Source organism: Lithobates pipiens, unplaced genomic scaffold, assembly GCF_037356315.1.
Source record: "Lithobates pipiens isolate NorthernLeopardFrog02 unplaced genomic scaffold, aLitPip1_a1.2 Scaffold_16, whole genome shotgun sequence".
Lineage (NCBI taxonomy): Eukaryota > Metazoa > Chordata > Amphibia > Anura > Ranidae > Lithobates > Lithobates pipiens.
This window is the reverse complement of record NW_027507748.1, coordinates 405228286-405246872: the sequence shown is the minus strand read 5'-3', so window position 1 is coordinate 405246872 and position 18587 is coordinate 405228286. Positions and strand designations below refer to the sequence as shown.

At 42.9% G+C, this 18587-nt stretch overlaps 1 protein-coding gene across 1 annotated transcript in view; it reads right to left on the bottom strand.

The window, feature by feature from the left end:
- The window catches only part of NCF1 (neutrophil cytosolic factor 1), a 37014-nt gene extending 25270 nt beyond the window's left edge, over nucleotides 1–11744 (bottom strand). Inside the window, exons 1-2 of the mRNA XM_077482380.1 lie at nucleotides 11555–11744; nucleotides 6935–7015 (exon numbers count right to left, since the gene is read on the bottom strand). Coding sequence (XP_077338506.1) covers nucleotides 6935–7015; nucleotides 11555–11722 — 249 coding nt within the window. The 5' untranslated portion in view covers nucleotides 11723–11744. The remainder of the gene's footprint in view (nucleotides 1–6934; nucleotides 7016–11554) is intronic.
- Between the last annotated feature and the right edge of the window lie 6843 nt (nucleotides 11745–18587).

Here is an 18587-nt window from a genome sequence, read left to right as displayed (position 1 = left end):
CTTCTCTACTTAAGCCTGATGTACCCAATTCCTTTCCAGATCGGGAATTATGCTCTCCAGAAGCTATTTTGATAGATGGTGAGGAGGAGTTTGAGATCGAAGCCATTCTAGGTTACAGGAAGCGCCAAGGACAAAACCAATATTTGATTAAGTGGAAAGGCTTCGGCCCCGAAGAAAATTCCTGGGAACCCGAAGCGAATCTTCATGCCCAGAGGCTTATACGGGCTTTTCATCGCTCTCAAAGGTTGGTTCAAAGGGGCACCCGGAGGCTGCCCTTAAGGGGGGGGCACTGTCAGGGAACTCACCGTACTTATGCCCGCTCCCGTATAGCAGTAGTTCCCGTTCGTTCCAGGCGCCATGCGAGGTGTCTCCGTCAGAGGCGTACGCCAATCCGAACACGCGAAAACACCCGCGCAAACTGAACGGATGTACGTCTTCACGCACGGACGGCCACTTCCACCAATCCTGGCTCACTTCCCTCTATATAAACAGGGTCCTGGCCTGACACCAATGCTGGATCGTCTTCAGCTGTTCCTGTAAGACTTGATCATTGCTCCTGTGACCTTGTTCCTGAAACCTTGCTCCTGTGACCTTGCTCCTGTGATCCTTGCTCCTTTGACCCGCTCCTGATACTCACTCTTGGATTCCTGGACCACCTCTGACCTTGGCTTGGACTTTTGACTTCGGCTTGTCTCCCGATTCGGTACCTCGTTTTGCCTGCATGTTACCAGACCCCTTGCTTGTTCCTGATTTCGCACCTGTCTCCTGTCATTGTGCCGCATTGCCTGCCAGTTGCTGATCCTACCTGTTTCAGACACGTAGTGTTCCCTGCACACCTGCTGGTCTTCTGGTGCCTACCTACGTGACCAATCTACATCTCTTCTACCGTGAGGACCCAGCATCTTCAAGGCCTTCTACTTCCATCTGCAGGCACCTGCACCCTTTCGTGTCCTCACGTTCCCTGTTCCCATCTCCAGGGGCGTGGTGACCGGAACCGTGCGAGAGGCCACCCTCAGCAGTCTGACTCCGCTGTAAGGTACGTGACAGTGGGCTCCGGTGGACTTTTTCTTTCCAAAAGTCCAGCGGACTTAGAAAGAAGTTTTGACTCAAAATTGTCTGCCGGACTTTGCAGTCTTCCCACTTTGGGGTCTTGTCCCGCTCTTCGGTTCTTCTTGCTGGGCCTCCGCTATCTTCTTATAGCTATTTTACTAGCGTTGGCCCAGTCTTCTGTCGCCGCCGCCTTCTTCTCTTCTTCTTCCTTGCGATGTTGACACGACTTTCTCTCTGGCCGCAATGGCAGGGACGCATTGTGCGGTGACTTATATAGGGACACGGGGCGGGGTCACCAGGTAATATCACATGGTGACCCCATTCCTTATGATGTCACAGCCCCAGCATCCTCCGGGTCTGTGACATCATAAGGGGCGGGGGCACCATGTAAGGACACTTACTGCTCCAGGTGACAGCATCCATACTAAAGGAAACGGGAAATAAAGCCTTGCAGCTTCCCAGCCTGTCTTCTATTGTGCATGCGTGAGTCGCGGGGTGCTTTCTGAATGGTCCAGTCATCTTCTGGGATGCACAGATCCCAGAAGGCAATGGGGGAGGGGGGAGTATTGCACACAAAAAAAAATGGAAGTTACACAGCGGAAGTCCTGAAAAAAAAACACACCAATAAAGTATGGAAAAAAAATACCCAAAAACGAGAGGGGTGGGTGTGCTTTTTTTAAACAGAGTTCAATTTGTTCCTGGAACTCCGCTTTAATCTCTTTTTCCCCCCCTCTCTCCCTCTTTGATTTTTCTTTTGTGTTTAAATATCGTGCCTTTTGATATTTTGTTGAATACCTCATCGCAGATAGGATTTAGTTGAGCTACTGCACTTTTTTCCCTTTATTGGAAGTCAGTTTGTTGATCTCACTATGTCATCCCTACGCTAGGCGAGAATATATTTTGTACCCTGTTTTGGGGTTCAATCATCCTATCTTTGTGTCATTGTTTTATCATTTCTTTGCTGGCACTCTTTGTCCTTTGCTAATTAGAATGTCTTTTGCTTTCTTTGTTTTATTTTGAAAAACTATTATCAATAAAAATTGTCAATTCTCAAAAAACAATAGAAAAAAAATATTTGAAGTCAGGAAAATTACTGAATTCAAAATCACACAAAATGCAAAAAATGGAATAAACAATGCAGGTGATCACCAATGCACCTGTCTGGCACTCAGAACAAAACCGATAAATACAGAAGCGTGGGCTATTTGTGTTTTAGAGGTTTTATAGCGCATACCCATGGGAATTTCACATATGCCTGAGTAGCTTTGTTCTGTAGTGTGCTCAGTATGTTCAGTTGGGAGATTACACAGACTGTTTTGAAGATGACTCCCACACAGATACAAAGAGAGGTACTCTTTGCTCTTGTCAGTAAAGCATTAGCAACTATGGGGTTGATTTACTAAAACTGGAGAGTGGAAAACCTTGTGCAGCTGTGCATGGCAGCCAATCATCTTCTAACTTTAGCTTGTTAAGTTAAGCTTTGGCAATAAAACCTGGAAGCTGATTGGTTTTGATGCAGAGCTGCACCAGATTTTGCACTTTCCAGTTTTAGTAAATCATCCCCTATATGTCTAGAACCAGTGACAGCACAAAGCAAAGCTACAAGGCACACAAAAAAAAAATATTTTTAGAAATTGTACCTGTATACAATTGAAACACTGAAATTTAAACTGTTGCACATCATGCTTTACCGGGATTTCATGTGGTGTTTATCACAAAGCACAGTAACAAATAACAGTTTTCACTTTGCTACAGCTGAGTCAGTTACTAGATTGAAGAGACTGGTTTGTTAGTTACCACTGTCATATTGGCAGACAAGATCCCTGTGTGTATGAAAAATCCATTGACAGCAGTTCTTTTTCAATGATCATTGTAACACTTGTTATTGATATTGTTGCTCAGTGATCAATGATGGGAATAGGAATAATATGACCATTAGTTGTAGCTGTTACATGCAGACAAAGGTATTTTCCAGGCATGCTCTGTAAATTTAGCTGTAGAAAGCCTCCCAAAAACTTAAAACACATTTTTACAAATTAAACGTTGATAAACCTATTATAATCCTTAATTAGCCCTGATTAGTTCTACCGCTTCTTCATCAGGCCTCTTTCACATGGATGTCATCCGTTCAGTCACGTTTTTGCTAAGAAAATACGTATTCCATATACATCAGTATTTCATCCACTTGCATTTTTTTTAAATGGAACAAAAATGCAGACTTGTTCCTTTAAAAAAAAAAAAAAAATGTACCTGAACGGAAGTGTCCAAATAAACCTGATGTAAACAGACAACATCCAGTTACACCCATTTGCCTTTAGGAATGCATTTGCTCTCCGTCTTTCATCCATCAACTGACGGATGAAAAATTGACAGACAGAACGCCCATGTGAAAGGGGCCTACACTAGTTTTTGTGTCTTCTTTTAAAAAAAAAAAAAAATGTAATGCAAACAGTACATACATTTTTTAGGATTACCTTTAAATAATGTGTTCAAAGATGCATAGGGGTTGATTTACTAAAGGCAAATAGACTGTGCACTTTGGCAAGTGCAGTTGTTCCAGAGCTTAGTAAATGAGGTAAAGCTTCACTTTGCAAAGAATATCCAATTGCATGCAAGGAAAATAAAAGATAAAACAGCATTTTTGCCTGCTCTGGGTTCAAGCCTCTCCCAGAACGCAGTCCCATATCTTAGCTTGCTAAATGTACCAACAAGGTGGGGAGCCCTTTCTGGTGGTCTTTTGGGGCCGAGGTGTTCTCTAATCAAAAACAATATACCTCTTGTGGCATGCCTGCTGTGGGGTCCGGATCCAGCAGCTGAGGCTGCATGATGTCTTCACCCCTATCGAACTCTATCCAGGTCTGTCAGTTTTCTATAAATGTTTTATTTTTCTTGCTCTCATGTCTCTAAGACCCCAGCAGCTTTTGTTGTCCGATTTCCTTTTGATTTGCCGGGACCATGTAGTGCAGGGACCCGCATGATTGCATACAAATTGAGGCTCTTGGTTTGACCTCATATTGTGTGGTTTTGGTAAATCTTAGGGGAAAAAAAATCTACAGAGGATTGTATGATATGTAGCCAGCTTAAAAGTATCATTTTGTGAGGATGGGGCGTTGGGCTTCCTCCCAAATGTACTAGCCCTTTTTTGATTAGAACTGAGGTGGGGGGAGGGGGTTGAGTCTCTCTCACAGGTGCTTTATTTAAAGGGCACAAATGGGCAGGGGGGTTGCCCAAATTTATTTTATTAAAATTTGTTACTCTTTGTCAAATAAAAAAGGGGGTATATATGTATTTTTCCCCTCTCTCGCTTCCCTTATTTCTTCCTTACTCAACCAGAGCAATGTTTTCTTGGACAGCATGGGCAGGAGTGTTTCAGGTGCAGAAAAAATTGAAAATTGTATCAAATGCTTACCGTAATTTTCCTTTCCTGACACCAATACATGCCAGCATACAAACCTTCCCTCTGATCTTTGTGCTTTATACAGAGCATGCAGGAGGTAGCTCTTATGCCGCGTACACACGATCGAATTGTCCGGCAGACTTAGTCCGGCAAACAATCCGCTGGACTTTCTAATGAACGGACTTGGCCACACACGGACACTCCGAAAGTCTGGCGATTTCTAATGCGATGACGTACAGCGCGTACTACGGGACTAGAAAAAGGAAGTTCAATAGCCAGTAGCCAATAGCTTCCTTCTCGTACTTGCTTATGAGCATGCGTCATTCTTAGTAGGCGGACACATTTTGATGCAAAACTACTTTCTAAGTCTGCCAGACTTTACGATGAAAATGTCCACTGGAGCCCACACTCGATCGAACTGTCTGGCGCAATGCGGTCCGGCGGACTAAGTCCGCCGGCCAATCGGTCGTGTCCTGTGGGGCAGAGCTATATCATATGTATGCTACCATGTATTGGTGTAAGAAAAGGAAAATTATGGTAAGCATTTGATAACATTTTAAATTTTTTCTGCACCTGATCAATATCAGTCACTGCAAGGGCACACAGAAAACACGAATTTCTTTGTGCCAGGTTCACGCCACGATGCTGGTGCCGCAAAAGTGCAGAAAATGCAGACATGATGCACTTCTCTGAAGTGCATCAAATGGCACTACAGGCCACTGCAGTGCATTGCGCTGCAGTATGGAGATTTGAATGAAGTGTACATTTGTACATGCTTAAAAAGGAAGTAAACTTCCTCTGCAAACTTCTACCTATAGGTAAGCCTATAATAAGGCTTACTTATAGTTATTGAAAATATCTCCTAAACCTGTACAGTTTAGGAGATATTTCCAGTGCCTGCAGCCAGTGACATCACTGGCACATGCGCTCTGAAGGAACGGACCACGCGTGCCGTTCCTTACGATCTTGTGCCATGAATGGCGGCTCCCGCATGCATGCGCAGGAGTGATTATGCCTTTGTCTTTCAGGGGTTTTTTTTTTTTTGTGAATTTCAGAGGTTTACAACCTGTTTAATAAGGTTTTAAAAGCAATGTAACCACATGGTTCAGCAAAACAGACACCAGTCTGCACACTAAAAGTGAGCTTTTGGCATGCTGATACAACAAAGTTGGAGCCAAATATCCTATATCTTAAAACAGTTTATCTGGCCCAAGTATTGTAAACAGAGGAGCTGAAGGGGTTAATTTGCCCATTGAAAATGCAGTACACAGCTATACTGAAGCTATTCAGTAATTGACTTTATAAATACTTTTATCAGATTTCTATAACGCAATACAGAAGTAAAAAATGTGACAATGGGATTTAACATTACGGTATCTCCAATCACTCATATGATTTAGAACAAAGGATGTGCTGTATGTTTGCTGTGTCCAGGGTAGCAAGAGTACACATCTGTGTTCTACTTCCTCCTACTAGTTTATCTCTGTATAAACATTGTAATGACTACTGATACATAAATTAATAAACACCTGTAAGGCTTAATGCACATGGGACATTTTACAACCTCTCCTGAATGATTCAAAAGGGTTGTAAACCCACTGGGAGAAAAAAAATAACCTGCAAGACAAAAAGGTATAATGAGCTAGTATGCATAGCACAGTAGCTCATTATGATATACTTACCTTAGGTCGAAGCCCCCGCAGTGGTCCTGGCACACCAATTTGGCTGGCGACATGTCTCCCGGAGTTAATTCCGGGTATCGGGGGCTCCGGTGCTGTGATTGGCCGGAGCCGGTAATGGCAGGTCAGCTAAAGCAACGGCACAAAAGAGCTGTTTCTTCAGTGCATATGCGCTGATGACATTGGCACATACTGACACAGGGGATATCTCCTAAATCATACTTGTATAGGAGATACCCGGGGTAGCTACAGATAAGCTTATTATAGGCTTACCTGTAGTAAAAAGTGGTTGTAAATGGTTTACAACCCCTTTAATTTGACAAATAGTAACAGTCCGTTTAAAGTGGTTGTAAACCCTTACAACACACTCTTGACCTACAGGTAAGCCTAGATTAAGGCTTACCTGTAGGTCCAAGAAATATCTCCTAAACCTATACGGTTTAGGAGATATTTGCCTGAAGACAGGCACCGCCATCTATGGCGCATGCGCCGTAGACAGCGGCGTGCAGGCGCACTGAGCTTCGCCGAATGACAGTGGCGGAGCTGCGAGACCCCACCGAGAAGATGGATGCTCCGGAGTACAGGGGACAGCGGTGACTTCGCTGGCTCCTGTGTCAGGTAAGTGACACATAATGGACTACTATGCGATGCATAGTAGTCCATTATGCTTTGCCTTTGCAGGGAATGAAAGAGGAAGTAAACCCATCAGGGTTTACTTCCTCTTTAACTGCATTTACATGCATAGATGGATAGACAGATATAGAAAAAAAAGAAGCAAATGCAGATATGAACAATAATATATACTCACATGAAACTCATAAACTTCTGTATATTTTCTGTATACAACTTTTTCTGTAAGATCATTCCATTTTATCATAAACATGTAAACCTGATGGAGGAGGAAAAAAAAACACAACAGTAGTAGTGACAAACACTTTGTAGATATTGATATAAAATGATGATGCAATCTGTAGATCAGTTTAAATATCTAATTAATGCATTGCACTGGGAGACTGATATAGGGCTTGTGCTTGGGCTTGTGTTGATGGCATCAGTTTAAGATGTTCATCATCATCAAATTAGTAAAATTCATTGGCAGGTGCATTTGACCTGCACGTAACCAGCTAGATGCAAGTTTTGCAGACTTATGAGCATGAGAATGCAAAACCCAATTGAAGTAAACAAAAGACTGTCAACACAGGCCCTTAATAATATAGCGTGAGCAGCATGTACACCGGTCTCCTGGATAGAGTTATCAAAGTGACATGATAACCTGAAAGCTGGCACCCAGAGGTGCTTTACTTTAACCACTTGTCACCCAAGCCAGTTCTGGCATTTCTCTCCTACATGTAAAAATCATAATTTTTTTTTTTTTTGCTCGAGAAATTACTCAGAACCCCCAAACACACACACACACACATATATATATATATATATATATATATATACATATATATATATATATATATATATATATATATATATATATATACACACATATATATATATATATATATATATATACATATATATATATATATATATATATATATTTTTTTTTTTGCAGAGACCCAAGGGAATAAAATGTCACGTGGCATTTGAGCAGCAATTCATTTTTTGGAATGAATGCACTTTAATGAATTTTAATGCAAGACAACACAGTAGATAACCCAATTTTTGGTAAAATATAAAAGATGATGATACGGCAATGGCACCATGCTACAGTACTTAAAAATCTCCATAGGCAATGCTTCAACATTTTTTTTACAGGGTACCAGTTCAGAGTTACAGAGGAGGTCTAGTACTATAAATATTGCTCTAGCTCTACTGATCCCAGTGTGGTCTGAATGCTGTTTACATATGCGGGCGCGACCTATGCATTTTTTATTGTTTGTTTTATTTTTTTCACTTTCCCTTTAATTTCTTCTTTTTTAATTACTTTTATTCCTATTACAAGGAATGTAAACATCCCTTGTAATAAGAATAGGGCATGACAGGTCCTCTTTAGGGAGAGATCTGGGGTCTATAAGTCCCCACATCTCATCTATGCTGGAAAGATAAAAAAAAAAAAAAAAAAACTCAGGCTTTCCAGCAAAGAATTTCATAATGTCGCTTCCGGCCACCTGGTCCATGGCCACCTCTATGGTAAGCCACCACTGCCGGCGGATTCATTCTCTGGCTCCCTGATCACCAAGAAGAGACTGGAGAAGCACCAGAGGGTGGTGGGAGGGGGGCTGTCCCCTCCCGCCGCCTGTAAAAGCAATCAAGCGGCTAAACAGCCGCCGTGATGGCTTTCACATTGCAGGAATTTGCCAGCTGAAAAAACAAAACCAAAAAAACACAACATCTGGCAGATGCCTGTAGCTGCAGGCATCATCCAGATCTCTCCACTTTAGGTCCCCGACATCATATGTTGTCAACCCAGGGGAAGTGGTTAACCTCTTGCCGAGCAGCCACCACAGTTATACTGCGGCAGGCTGGCTCGGCTGCGCAAATTGCTGTAGGTGTATGTCGGTTTGTGCACAAGGTTTTGTGGGTGCGTGTACGCCCATTGGCTAGTAAAAATAAATAAAAATAATAATAAAAATGTAGCAAAATACATATTGGTCTAGATATTGGTCTAGATTTATGAAGAAATAAAATTTTTATTGGGTATGTTTTATAGCAAAAATTAAAAATATTATTTTTTTATCAAAAAATTATCACAAAAAATGGCCTGGTCAGGCCGTGATCGTTCCCCGCAGTAACAGAATGAGGATCTGCCATAGTAAACAAAACAGATCTCCGTTCTGACAGGGGATCACACACAGATCCTGTCTTTTTGTTATGCAGGAAGATGGATATGGTTGTTGACCCAGGCAGCCCATCCCCCCCACACAGTTAAAAACACACTGAGGGAACATATTTAACCCCTTAATCGCCCCGATAAGAATCACAGATCACCGCCATTACTAGTAAGAAAACAACAAAAATAATAAGAATGCCATAAATCTTTCCTCTATTTTGTAGACGCTATAACTTTTTTGCACAAACCAATCAATATATGCTTACTGTTTTTTTTGTTTTGTTTTTTTACCAAAAATATGTAGCAGAATACATATTGGTCTAGATTTATAAAGAAATTCTATTTTCATTTTTAAATTTATTGGATATGTTTTATAGCAAAAAGTAAAAAATATTGTTTTTTTTCTTTTATAATCGTCTGTCTTTTTTCTTTTATAGCGGAAAAAAAAAAAAAAAACTACAGAGGTGATCAAATAACACCAAAAGAAAGCTATTTGTGGTAACTGCAGCCCCCCCTGAAAGGTGCCGATTGTGGCACCGGAGGGGGGGAGGGAACTTTAGGGTGGAGAACTGCTTATAATAAACAAGGTATAACAAAGCTGTATTTCTAGCTTGTCAATTCACCTGGTTTATAACCAATTTTTGTTTTGCGCAGCAACAAAAAAAAATTGTATTTCAAGTTTACTAGGACCTTAAATAGAAAAGGAAATTGGTAGCTTTTAATATTCTAGAGCTTAAAGCTTGGTTCGCAGCTATGCAGTTTGCTTTTTGATCTTTTTCTCCTGTCCTGTCTGCGGTGCATTTTGCATTTTTGCACGCGTTGTTGAGACATTTTTCACGCATTTTCTGATGCAGTTTGGCCAAAATTTGTTGTTGGGCGGATCAAAAAAAACAAGTGCAAATCGCAGCAAAAACGCACTACATGCTTTTCTGCAGCTTCTCCATTAAAGTTGATTGAACTAAAAACGCACCGTTATGCTTTTAAAAAATCCTCTAACCCTTTCCAAAAAAGCAGAGGCTAAAAAAAGCATAGATGTGAACATGTCCCATAGGAGAAACTTATGTTAAATGGACTGTAGTGCTTTTCTGCATAAAACAATAAAAAACGCATAGGTGCGAACCGAGCCTAAGGCTGGGTTCACATATGAGCATGCAGCAGCTCACAGCAGGAATCTGGTGTGTCCTTGTTCACTGTTTCAGGTCTGATTTCAGCCTGAATTTTTGGCTGAATTTGGACCTGAAATGGACCAAAGGCTACACAGGGCTCCTGTCCAAATCGCACTGGAGCCACTGCGGAGATATGTGATCCGGCTCTATAGAGAGCTGGTCACAATCTCCTGCTGTGCGAATTGGATGCAGGGAAACCCACGTCCAATTTGCACTAGTGTGAACCCAGCCTTGGGGTTGCCTGTGGAGCATATCACACACGGTAGTAATTCTTTAAAGCCTTTTTTAGGTTCCACTTTGTTATTTTCATCAACTAAATTAATATTATTTCAGTCTACTAAAATATGACTAAAAGGATTCCAATGACTAAAATACAACTAAAGCTAAATTGCCATTTTAGTCATAAGGATGAGCTCAGGCGTGTTCTCATGCTCCACGTGCAGAGCCCGCCAGGAAGTCAGCACAGCGCTGCGCTAATTACAGGCAGTGAGACATTGCCCGATCTCTGCAGCCACGTATCAGGGCAATGTATCACTGCCTGTGATTAGCGCAGTGCTGTGCTGACTTCCTGGCGGGCTCTGCACGTGGAGCATGCGAACATGCCTGAGCTAATCCTTAGTCATAAGACTAAAATACGACTAAAACTAAAATGACATTTTAGTCAAAAGACTATGACTAAAACTAGATCAAAAATTGAAATCAAACGTAACACTACTGGCCATTTCCAAATCGGCAACACAACTCCATCCAGAGCCCGTAATAATAGCACATTAAAAGATTAAAAATGTATTCCACTACCACATAAGGATAATTAAGGAGCATCTACTAAACTGCCAAAAGAGAAAGAATTAATTAAGAAAAAGGCTGTTCTAATATTTTTTCTTAATATTTAATGTTGGTAATATATATATATATATATATATATATATATATATATATATATATATATATATATTCATATATTTTAAACCCATTTGATTTTAAGTGACTAAAATATATGAGATTTTGATTGACTAAAATGTACTGGAGATTTTAGTAGACTAAAATATGACTAAAACTAAAACAATTCAAATGACTAAAATGCGACCAAAAATAGCATTTTAGTCAAAAGACTAGGACTAAAACTAAATTGAAATTTGCTGCCAAAATTAACACTGGATACCCTCACACTTCTTTTGCTCTCCTGCAAGATTTCCGTCATTAAAAAGCACAATGAAAGAACAGTAAAAAAACAAAATATGTGACATTCACCAAACATTGCAGGTGAATCTTCCTGGTGTCGGCGTATTAAATTACAATGACTGATTCACCCTCAGTCAATGTCACATTTATTGTTTTATGCCAAAATATTAGTTTGACACTTTATTCTACACTCACAAAAGTAGCATGCATGGGTGACAAGCTAGAAGTACAGTGCATGTTCTTTGTTTTAACTGTTATTTTCAAAATATATAACTCTATTCTTACAATTACTTACATAGTGCTGGCTGGGAAAGAATCTTTTCTCAAAACCAAGGAGCTGAACATGCCTGATGAATGCCATAGTTATTTTTATAACTTTTTTTGTAGATTCAATGAAGTAATCCCAAGTGTGACAAGTTCCTTTCCAGCTGGTTACAGACTGAAGCTCTGGCCACCAGAACATCAAACTGAAAAATGTTGTTACAGAAGTAGGTGTGAACAATGCAGAGCTGATGCACTGCTCTGATTGGCTGTAAAAATATCAAAGTTTAGAATATGAGTAATAAACCTTAGCTCCTCTGAGGGAGAGGCTGTTTGATGATTAATACTTCATCAATACCCACATGATTAAAATTGTAGAAAATCTGGCTTTTATTTCAGGCACAGTACAATACTGCAGCCTATTTGTTTGATGAGTCTAAAAATGAAGACCCATCCTCAGATTAAAAAAAAAAAAATCTCAATGAACGCAGCTTTAAAGAAAAGCAGTGACAGTTAATGTTATGCAAAAATCTGAATATTTGATGTTAAAATATTATAAATGTGCAGGCTTACACAAGATTTTTTACTTGTTATCTTTACTTTGAGTAACACCATAGGAATAAAGCTGCTCCTGTAAATGGGCCACAATTCTAACAATGGGTGGTCCTGCAAGCAACACCTGGCTTGAAAAACTTTAACAAATTGTAGGGGCTGGGTGAAAAATTGTAAGCTGAACAGTGGCTGTAGCTAATCAGTTGCAGACACTGCTTGGGTACTTTTAACTTGACTTACATAGAGCAGCAGTACACCAATCTTACTCATTTTAGCCTAAAAGATTTTTTTTACTTGCTGTAAAATCTTTTTCATAAAGTCTATTGTGGGACACAGAAATTTAGTAATTCTTTATCAGCTAAATACACAGCTGGCTACGGGAAGGTTGAGACACAAAACAAAAAATATATACCAGCCCGATATAACTTTGTCTCTAACATTCAGAGGGGTGTTACCTATGGACTTCATGAAAAATATTTATAGTAAATACAAAAAGATGATTTTCTTCATCAATTGAGGGACACAGGGATTTGGTCATTCTTTAACAGCCAGGACCACTAAGAAGACCAACAAATGTGTAGATCATACTACAAAGGAGTATCTGAAGAAATCAACCCCTGAATCACAGCTAGATGAAGAAGGGACAAACAAAATATGGAAATTGTCCTGACTAAGGAGAGGGCACTGAGGACCACCCTGGTACTTCAGACCAGAACAGATAATCATCACTAAAGGTGAACTGCTACCTGAAGGAACGACTGGGCCCCATTCAGCAAAATGGAGGACTAACCAACTATCTAACAAAAAAATTAAAAATAAACAGGCAAGACATCATACTACCTGGACAGGAGAATAGCAGACCAACAACTAACATAAAAAAAACAGATCAGCAAGGGGATCGAACATACATATATATATATATATATATATATATATATATATATATATATACACATACACACACACACACAGCATCTCACAAAAATGAGCACACCCCTCACATTTTTGTAAATATTTTACTATATCTCTTCATGTGACAACACTGAAGAAATGCACTTTGCTACAATGTAAAGTGCAACACAGGCGCTTCAATTCCGTAAGTTGGCGAAAAGGCACCCTGCGTCCATAGACACCCACACAGAAAGTTGCGCAACTGGATACCGCTCCAAAAGTCCAGCAGAGGACCGTGGCAGATACCCCTGCCGAGGGGGTGAGTTGGCCATCGGAATCCACAAAGTCACATAAGTGAAGATTCCCACTCATGACTAAACACTGGAAATGGGGATTCTGAAGGCCTGGCGGAAACTCCGGGCTGCCCAATACCGGTACCATAGGAAAGGGCAGTGGTGACACTGATGTATGTCTAAATGTGTCCCTGGCCGCCAGAAGAGTGCTACCCAGTGTAGGGTGTTCAATGAGGGTCCTTAGGAGTGGTGATGAAATCCATGGCCAGCTCTTGACTGTGTCACCAGAGTCCTCCATCTACATGGCCACCTACTGTTTCGCTGCAGCGTGACAGTGCCAGTCCACCAACCTGGTGAGGTGTGAAACTCTGTAATAGGCTTTCACATCTGGGAGACCAACTCCTCCCCTATGCTTTGCAAGATGGATAAATTGCAACCCAAGGCGAGATTTGCGGTAGGACCAGTTGAAATCTCTAAACATCGAGTTCCCTCGTTTAAAAAACACTGGGGAAGGCGAATAGGAACTGCTTGCAACAAGTACAGCACCCTGGGCAGTAACGTCATCTTGAGGGCATTGCAACGACCATACCACGTTAAGGTGAGCGAGTGCCAGTGGAGAAGATCTGTTTTGAGGCGGGTAAGTAAGAGTAAGACGTTCTCCGAGTAAAGAGTGGAGGTAGCGCATCGAGTCAATTGCCCAGTGGAAGGGAAACGCTGGACGAAGTGACGCGATCAGGTCTTTTCCCCCGTGATACTCAGAGCGGATGATTTGGATATTAATTTGGAAGAAAGAGAGGGCACCGTATTCCTTTATACTGAAGGAGTTTCGGAAGGGAGGTTAGTGGGTCCGTTAGGAAGAAGATCATCATCCGCAAATGCGGCAACTTTGTGCATCCCAGAAGGTTTCTGAAAGCCGGCAATGGCAGAATCTGCCCTAATCGTGCACAAGAAGGGCTCTAGGGCCAGTATGAAAATTAAGAGGGACAGGGGGCAGCCCTGTCGTGTGCCGTTATGGATGTTGAAGAAGTCAGATCCTGTTTCATTGACCTTGGAGTTCAAATAGAGGGATAGTATCCAACTCAGCATGGAGGCCCGTGAACCGTGTTCTAGAGTAGCTTGCATGAAGGACCAGTTCACCCGGTCGAAGGTTTTCTCTGAGTCTGTGAACAGCAAGAGAAGAGGCTGATTCGGGGACCTGGCTGCATGGATCAAGTTCACCACCCGAATTTTGGCAAAAAGTTTCAGATCCATAATTCCCACAGCGCAACAAATCTTTCCCTTCTTTCTGAATAAGGGAGATGTAGGCTAGCAATGTGTCAGTCGGGAATGACTCCCTTTCTGTGATCGAGTTATGCACCAAAACCAGCGGTTTAGATCTCAAAAAAGACTTTGTAATAGCTTGGGGTGAGGCCATTCATGCCAGGGGCTTTCTTAGGCTTTGAGTGAGCCAAGGCCACCCCAAGTTCCGCAACTATGCTAGTTTTTGCTTTGTTTTGTGGAATAGGAGCACATGAAGCTATTCGCATACTCGAAGGAGATCCTGGTATGTGGAGCACTCTAGATTGCGTAGCTGGAAAAAAGTTCCTCTGTGTAGCGAGACTTTTCCCTCTTAAGGCGGGCTCCTATTTTGATCAATGCACCCCAGATCACTGTCTTGTGGGCCTCCCATACCACTAAGGGATTAGTGACCGAGGCCTCATTGATGGCAAAGTATTCACGCATGGTGGCCAGCAGCTCGGCACATATCTCTGCCGATTGGATCTGAGACTCATTCAATCTCCAGGGTGGTGGAGTCTGGGTAACAGGGCCCAGTTGGAGGGTCAGATGAATTGTTGGGGCATGGTCAGAGAGAGATAACATCAATGCTAGTAGACGCCACTCTTGAGAGGTCCTTATGCGGAACCAGAAGATAGTCTAGCCACTAGTAGGTTTGGTGCACCGGAGAGAAGAAGGAATAGTCACGGTCCTAGGGGTGTAGCAACCTCCAGGGGTCAACCAGGTGCTTGAGACGAGAAAAAGGGAGGTGGGAAGAACCCCATGAGACATCAAGAAGGGGGTCCATAGCGAAATTAAGATCGCCTCCAAAGATTAAGAGCCCCTCCGCAAATTAAGATTTCAGGGAGAAGCTTCTGCAGAAATTGCGGATGGTCCATGTTTGGAAAGTAAACATTGGCAAAAGCAACCCAACTCATCCATCTGCTGTGCTTCAAAGATCCAGGGGACCAACTTGGCCAACAGAATGCTCACCCCCTTGGATTTAGAGATGGGAGAAACACTGTGGTACGCCATGGGAAAGGCCCCATTTGCCAGCTTAGGGATTCGATCACCATGGAAATGCGTTTCCTGTAGGAAAGTGACTTGGGTCTTAATCTTCCGCAGCCCAGCCAAAAGCCGTGAGTGGTTTTCAGGCGTGTTTAAGCCCCGTACATTGAGGGAGGTGACCTTGAGGAGGCCCATAGTGCCACCTGGCCAGAATGGGGCCACAACAAAGTGTGGGATCCCACCCCGGCCGGGGTAGTCCACCTGGGCGAGAGGTTGAGAATGGAGTAGGTAAGTAGAAGGAGGGAAGGGAGAGAAGACAAGAGTAAAAGTAGATGAATATGTGGCAAGGGGAAATGGGAGAGGGGAGGGGAGTAAGGAGAAGTGAAAATGAGGGGAGGATCTGTCTAAGATGTTAGGAAACAGAGGACTCTGACTCAGCACACAGTTGTCCGAGTGGGAGTCCATCCTAGAGGGGGGTGGTAGAGGCGGTGGAGGGTGCCCGATGTGGGCCGTAGTAGGGTTCAAGATTAAACAAGAAAAAACAATATATTTGGAGGTGCACAGGATGAGAGCAACAAAGAACATAATATAACTGAGTAAATAGGCAAGTCAACAACAACAAAATAACAAAACACAATCACATGAGAACAGTAGTGTCAGTAATAGATGGCCATCAACAGCAACCTGTCCGATGATGCCCCAGGGGTGGCAGTGAAAATGGCCCAGTACCCAGGTGGGCAACAGCTAAGGAGAACCACGTAAGAGGGTACCCATGCGGGCCCAGCGACCAGCAGGGCCATCCTCTGTTCAATAAAGACACAGTCACTGGACAGGCCTCGCCTCCCCCCGTCAAGGTGAAGATGTAAACTGGTATGGTCCCATATGGGGGGGGGGGGGGAAAGAGGGGCAGAAAGAGTGGTGGGCAGATGGGATGTATGCACCCACCAGGTATTGCCCAGTGGGGTCAGCAGGTAGCCAGCCTTTTCTGACTCGGGCAGTGTGGAGGTGGCGAGTTAAGAGGCCTGTCCAGTGAGCCATGTCGCCTACAAAACAGTCTCCCTGCCTGCATCCCAGTAAAGAGTATGACTGGTGGGAGAGAGTGAATAAGCACTGAAGGCCCAACAAAATGTGGTAAGACTGGTTGGTAGAAGCCAGATGGCCTGACTCCATTAAGGTAGATCCCAGGATACCCATACCCTTAGTTAATGTCCTGAAGGTGTAGCTGTAAGGTCAGCTAGCTAAGACACTGAACAGTGGGCCAGCGGCCAAATCGTGGTACCCAGAGAGTTTAGAAGTATCATGCTGGTATAGACCTGGTCCCAGAGGTTACAGCAAGTTATCTCCGAACTAGAGTGCAGGGACACAGTACAAATGTTCTTACCAACCGCGCTCTTGAGGTAGGTGTTACGCTTTGGATGAGGTCGGTTGGGACCTAGGGGCCTCACGACTAGGAGCACTGGAGCGGGATCTTCGTAATCGCTGTGGTCTTGGCAAGGGTGGACCGAGAGCTTCCTGGATAAGTAGAAAATCATGCCAACTAGGAACACTGATGACCGGTTGATCCAGGAAGCCGAACAGGCCAGGGAGTTGATCTACTGAGTGAAGGTAGAACTCGGATCCCTGCTTTCGCGCAAATGAAAGGGGTGTCCCCAAGACCTCACAGAGCCTGTGTCACTGTGGTACGCAGATATGGGCCCATGGTGGCCTCCGGTATGCCACGGAGTCGCAGGTCGTTGCGTCTGCTCCAATTTTCATGGAGCTCCCTTGTGAGGGCAGTGACAATTGAGGCAGCCATGGCCTGGAGGTCTTGTTTGATGGGCAGGCATGCTACAATGTCCCAGAGGGTCCCCTTAGTATGACTGCCTGCCCCCACCACCATGTTTTGTGAAACTGGTTGCGAGTCTGTGTGAGGGGTGTCTGGGGATGGTACAGGGGAGAGCTGCCGATCCGTGGGAGTGTGCAAGTCCCTGGCCGTCTTAGCTCCCATCTGTGTGCCTCTCTTGCTGCTGCTGGTTGTAGTTGTGCACTCGCCAAAGGAAGCCGTGGCGGCGCCATCTTGGCCAGGGCCACGTGAGAGGCCACACCGTGCTGCCTGAGGAAGTACTGGGTGATCTTGAGCCCCCTTGGTTCCCCAGCAGTCAGCAGGTGTTTGTGATCCCCAGCATGTAGAAGGAAGCTTGCTGGTATTGGTCGTCAGGCGATTCCCGGCCTCAGCCTGTGCAGAGCTCCAGTAAGCGCGTCCTCACGCCGCCATCGTCAAGCCACTCATAGCTTATGTTTAACTCTAAACTGATAACCTGTAAAAGCTTTTAATATTGCCTATGGATAATATTTTTTTAAACAAAAGCCTATGGATAATTTTTAGTAGTTTGTCACCATTTCACAAGCGTACACAATTTTAAATCTTGACAGGTTTAGGGTTTCTTTATCCATTACTACAAATGGTTAAAATAAAATGGAAAACCCGCTAGTTAATTTTTTGCTGTCTGTGCACCAGTGGGGAAATTTCCCAGAGCTGTACATCCCTACTGTTAGCAACCACTTCCAAAGGTCATCACCGTAACCAGGGATTTTAAAGTGCAAGTTATATGATAGCTTCTTTTAAGCAATGAACATAATACTTCCTCTTCACTTTTCAGAAAAGAGAAGTGTGCTCATGCACAGTCCAACAAGGGCTTATTAGACTTTCTTCATTCTGTTTGCTCAACTTACTGATCCAAATAAAGACTGCAACTATCATGGTACATGCAAACAAACACACATGATATCAATCATATGAATTCTTTTGGCTTGACTTTTGTAAATGTTGCCGAAACATCCTGAAGTTAAAGCTAAACTAGACAGATAGTAAAGAAACAAACCAAAGGCTCCATGCACACACTGGGCTTACAAAAACGTTGGTTGTCTTGGGAGTAAAAAATGCTCATATAGAGCATTTTTTGTAAAAAGTTTAGAAGAGTTTAGGAGAGATTTACGTTTTTTTCTGCCAGAAACGTGAACCAGGTGTTTTTTTTTCCGCCTCTTAACGTTGCGCTCAAAATATGCCTGGTATCATCATAATGTGCATGG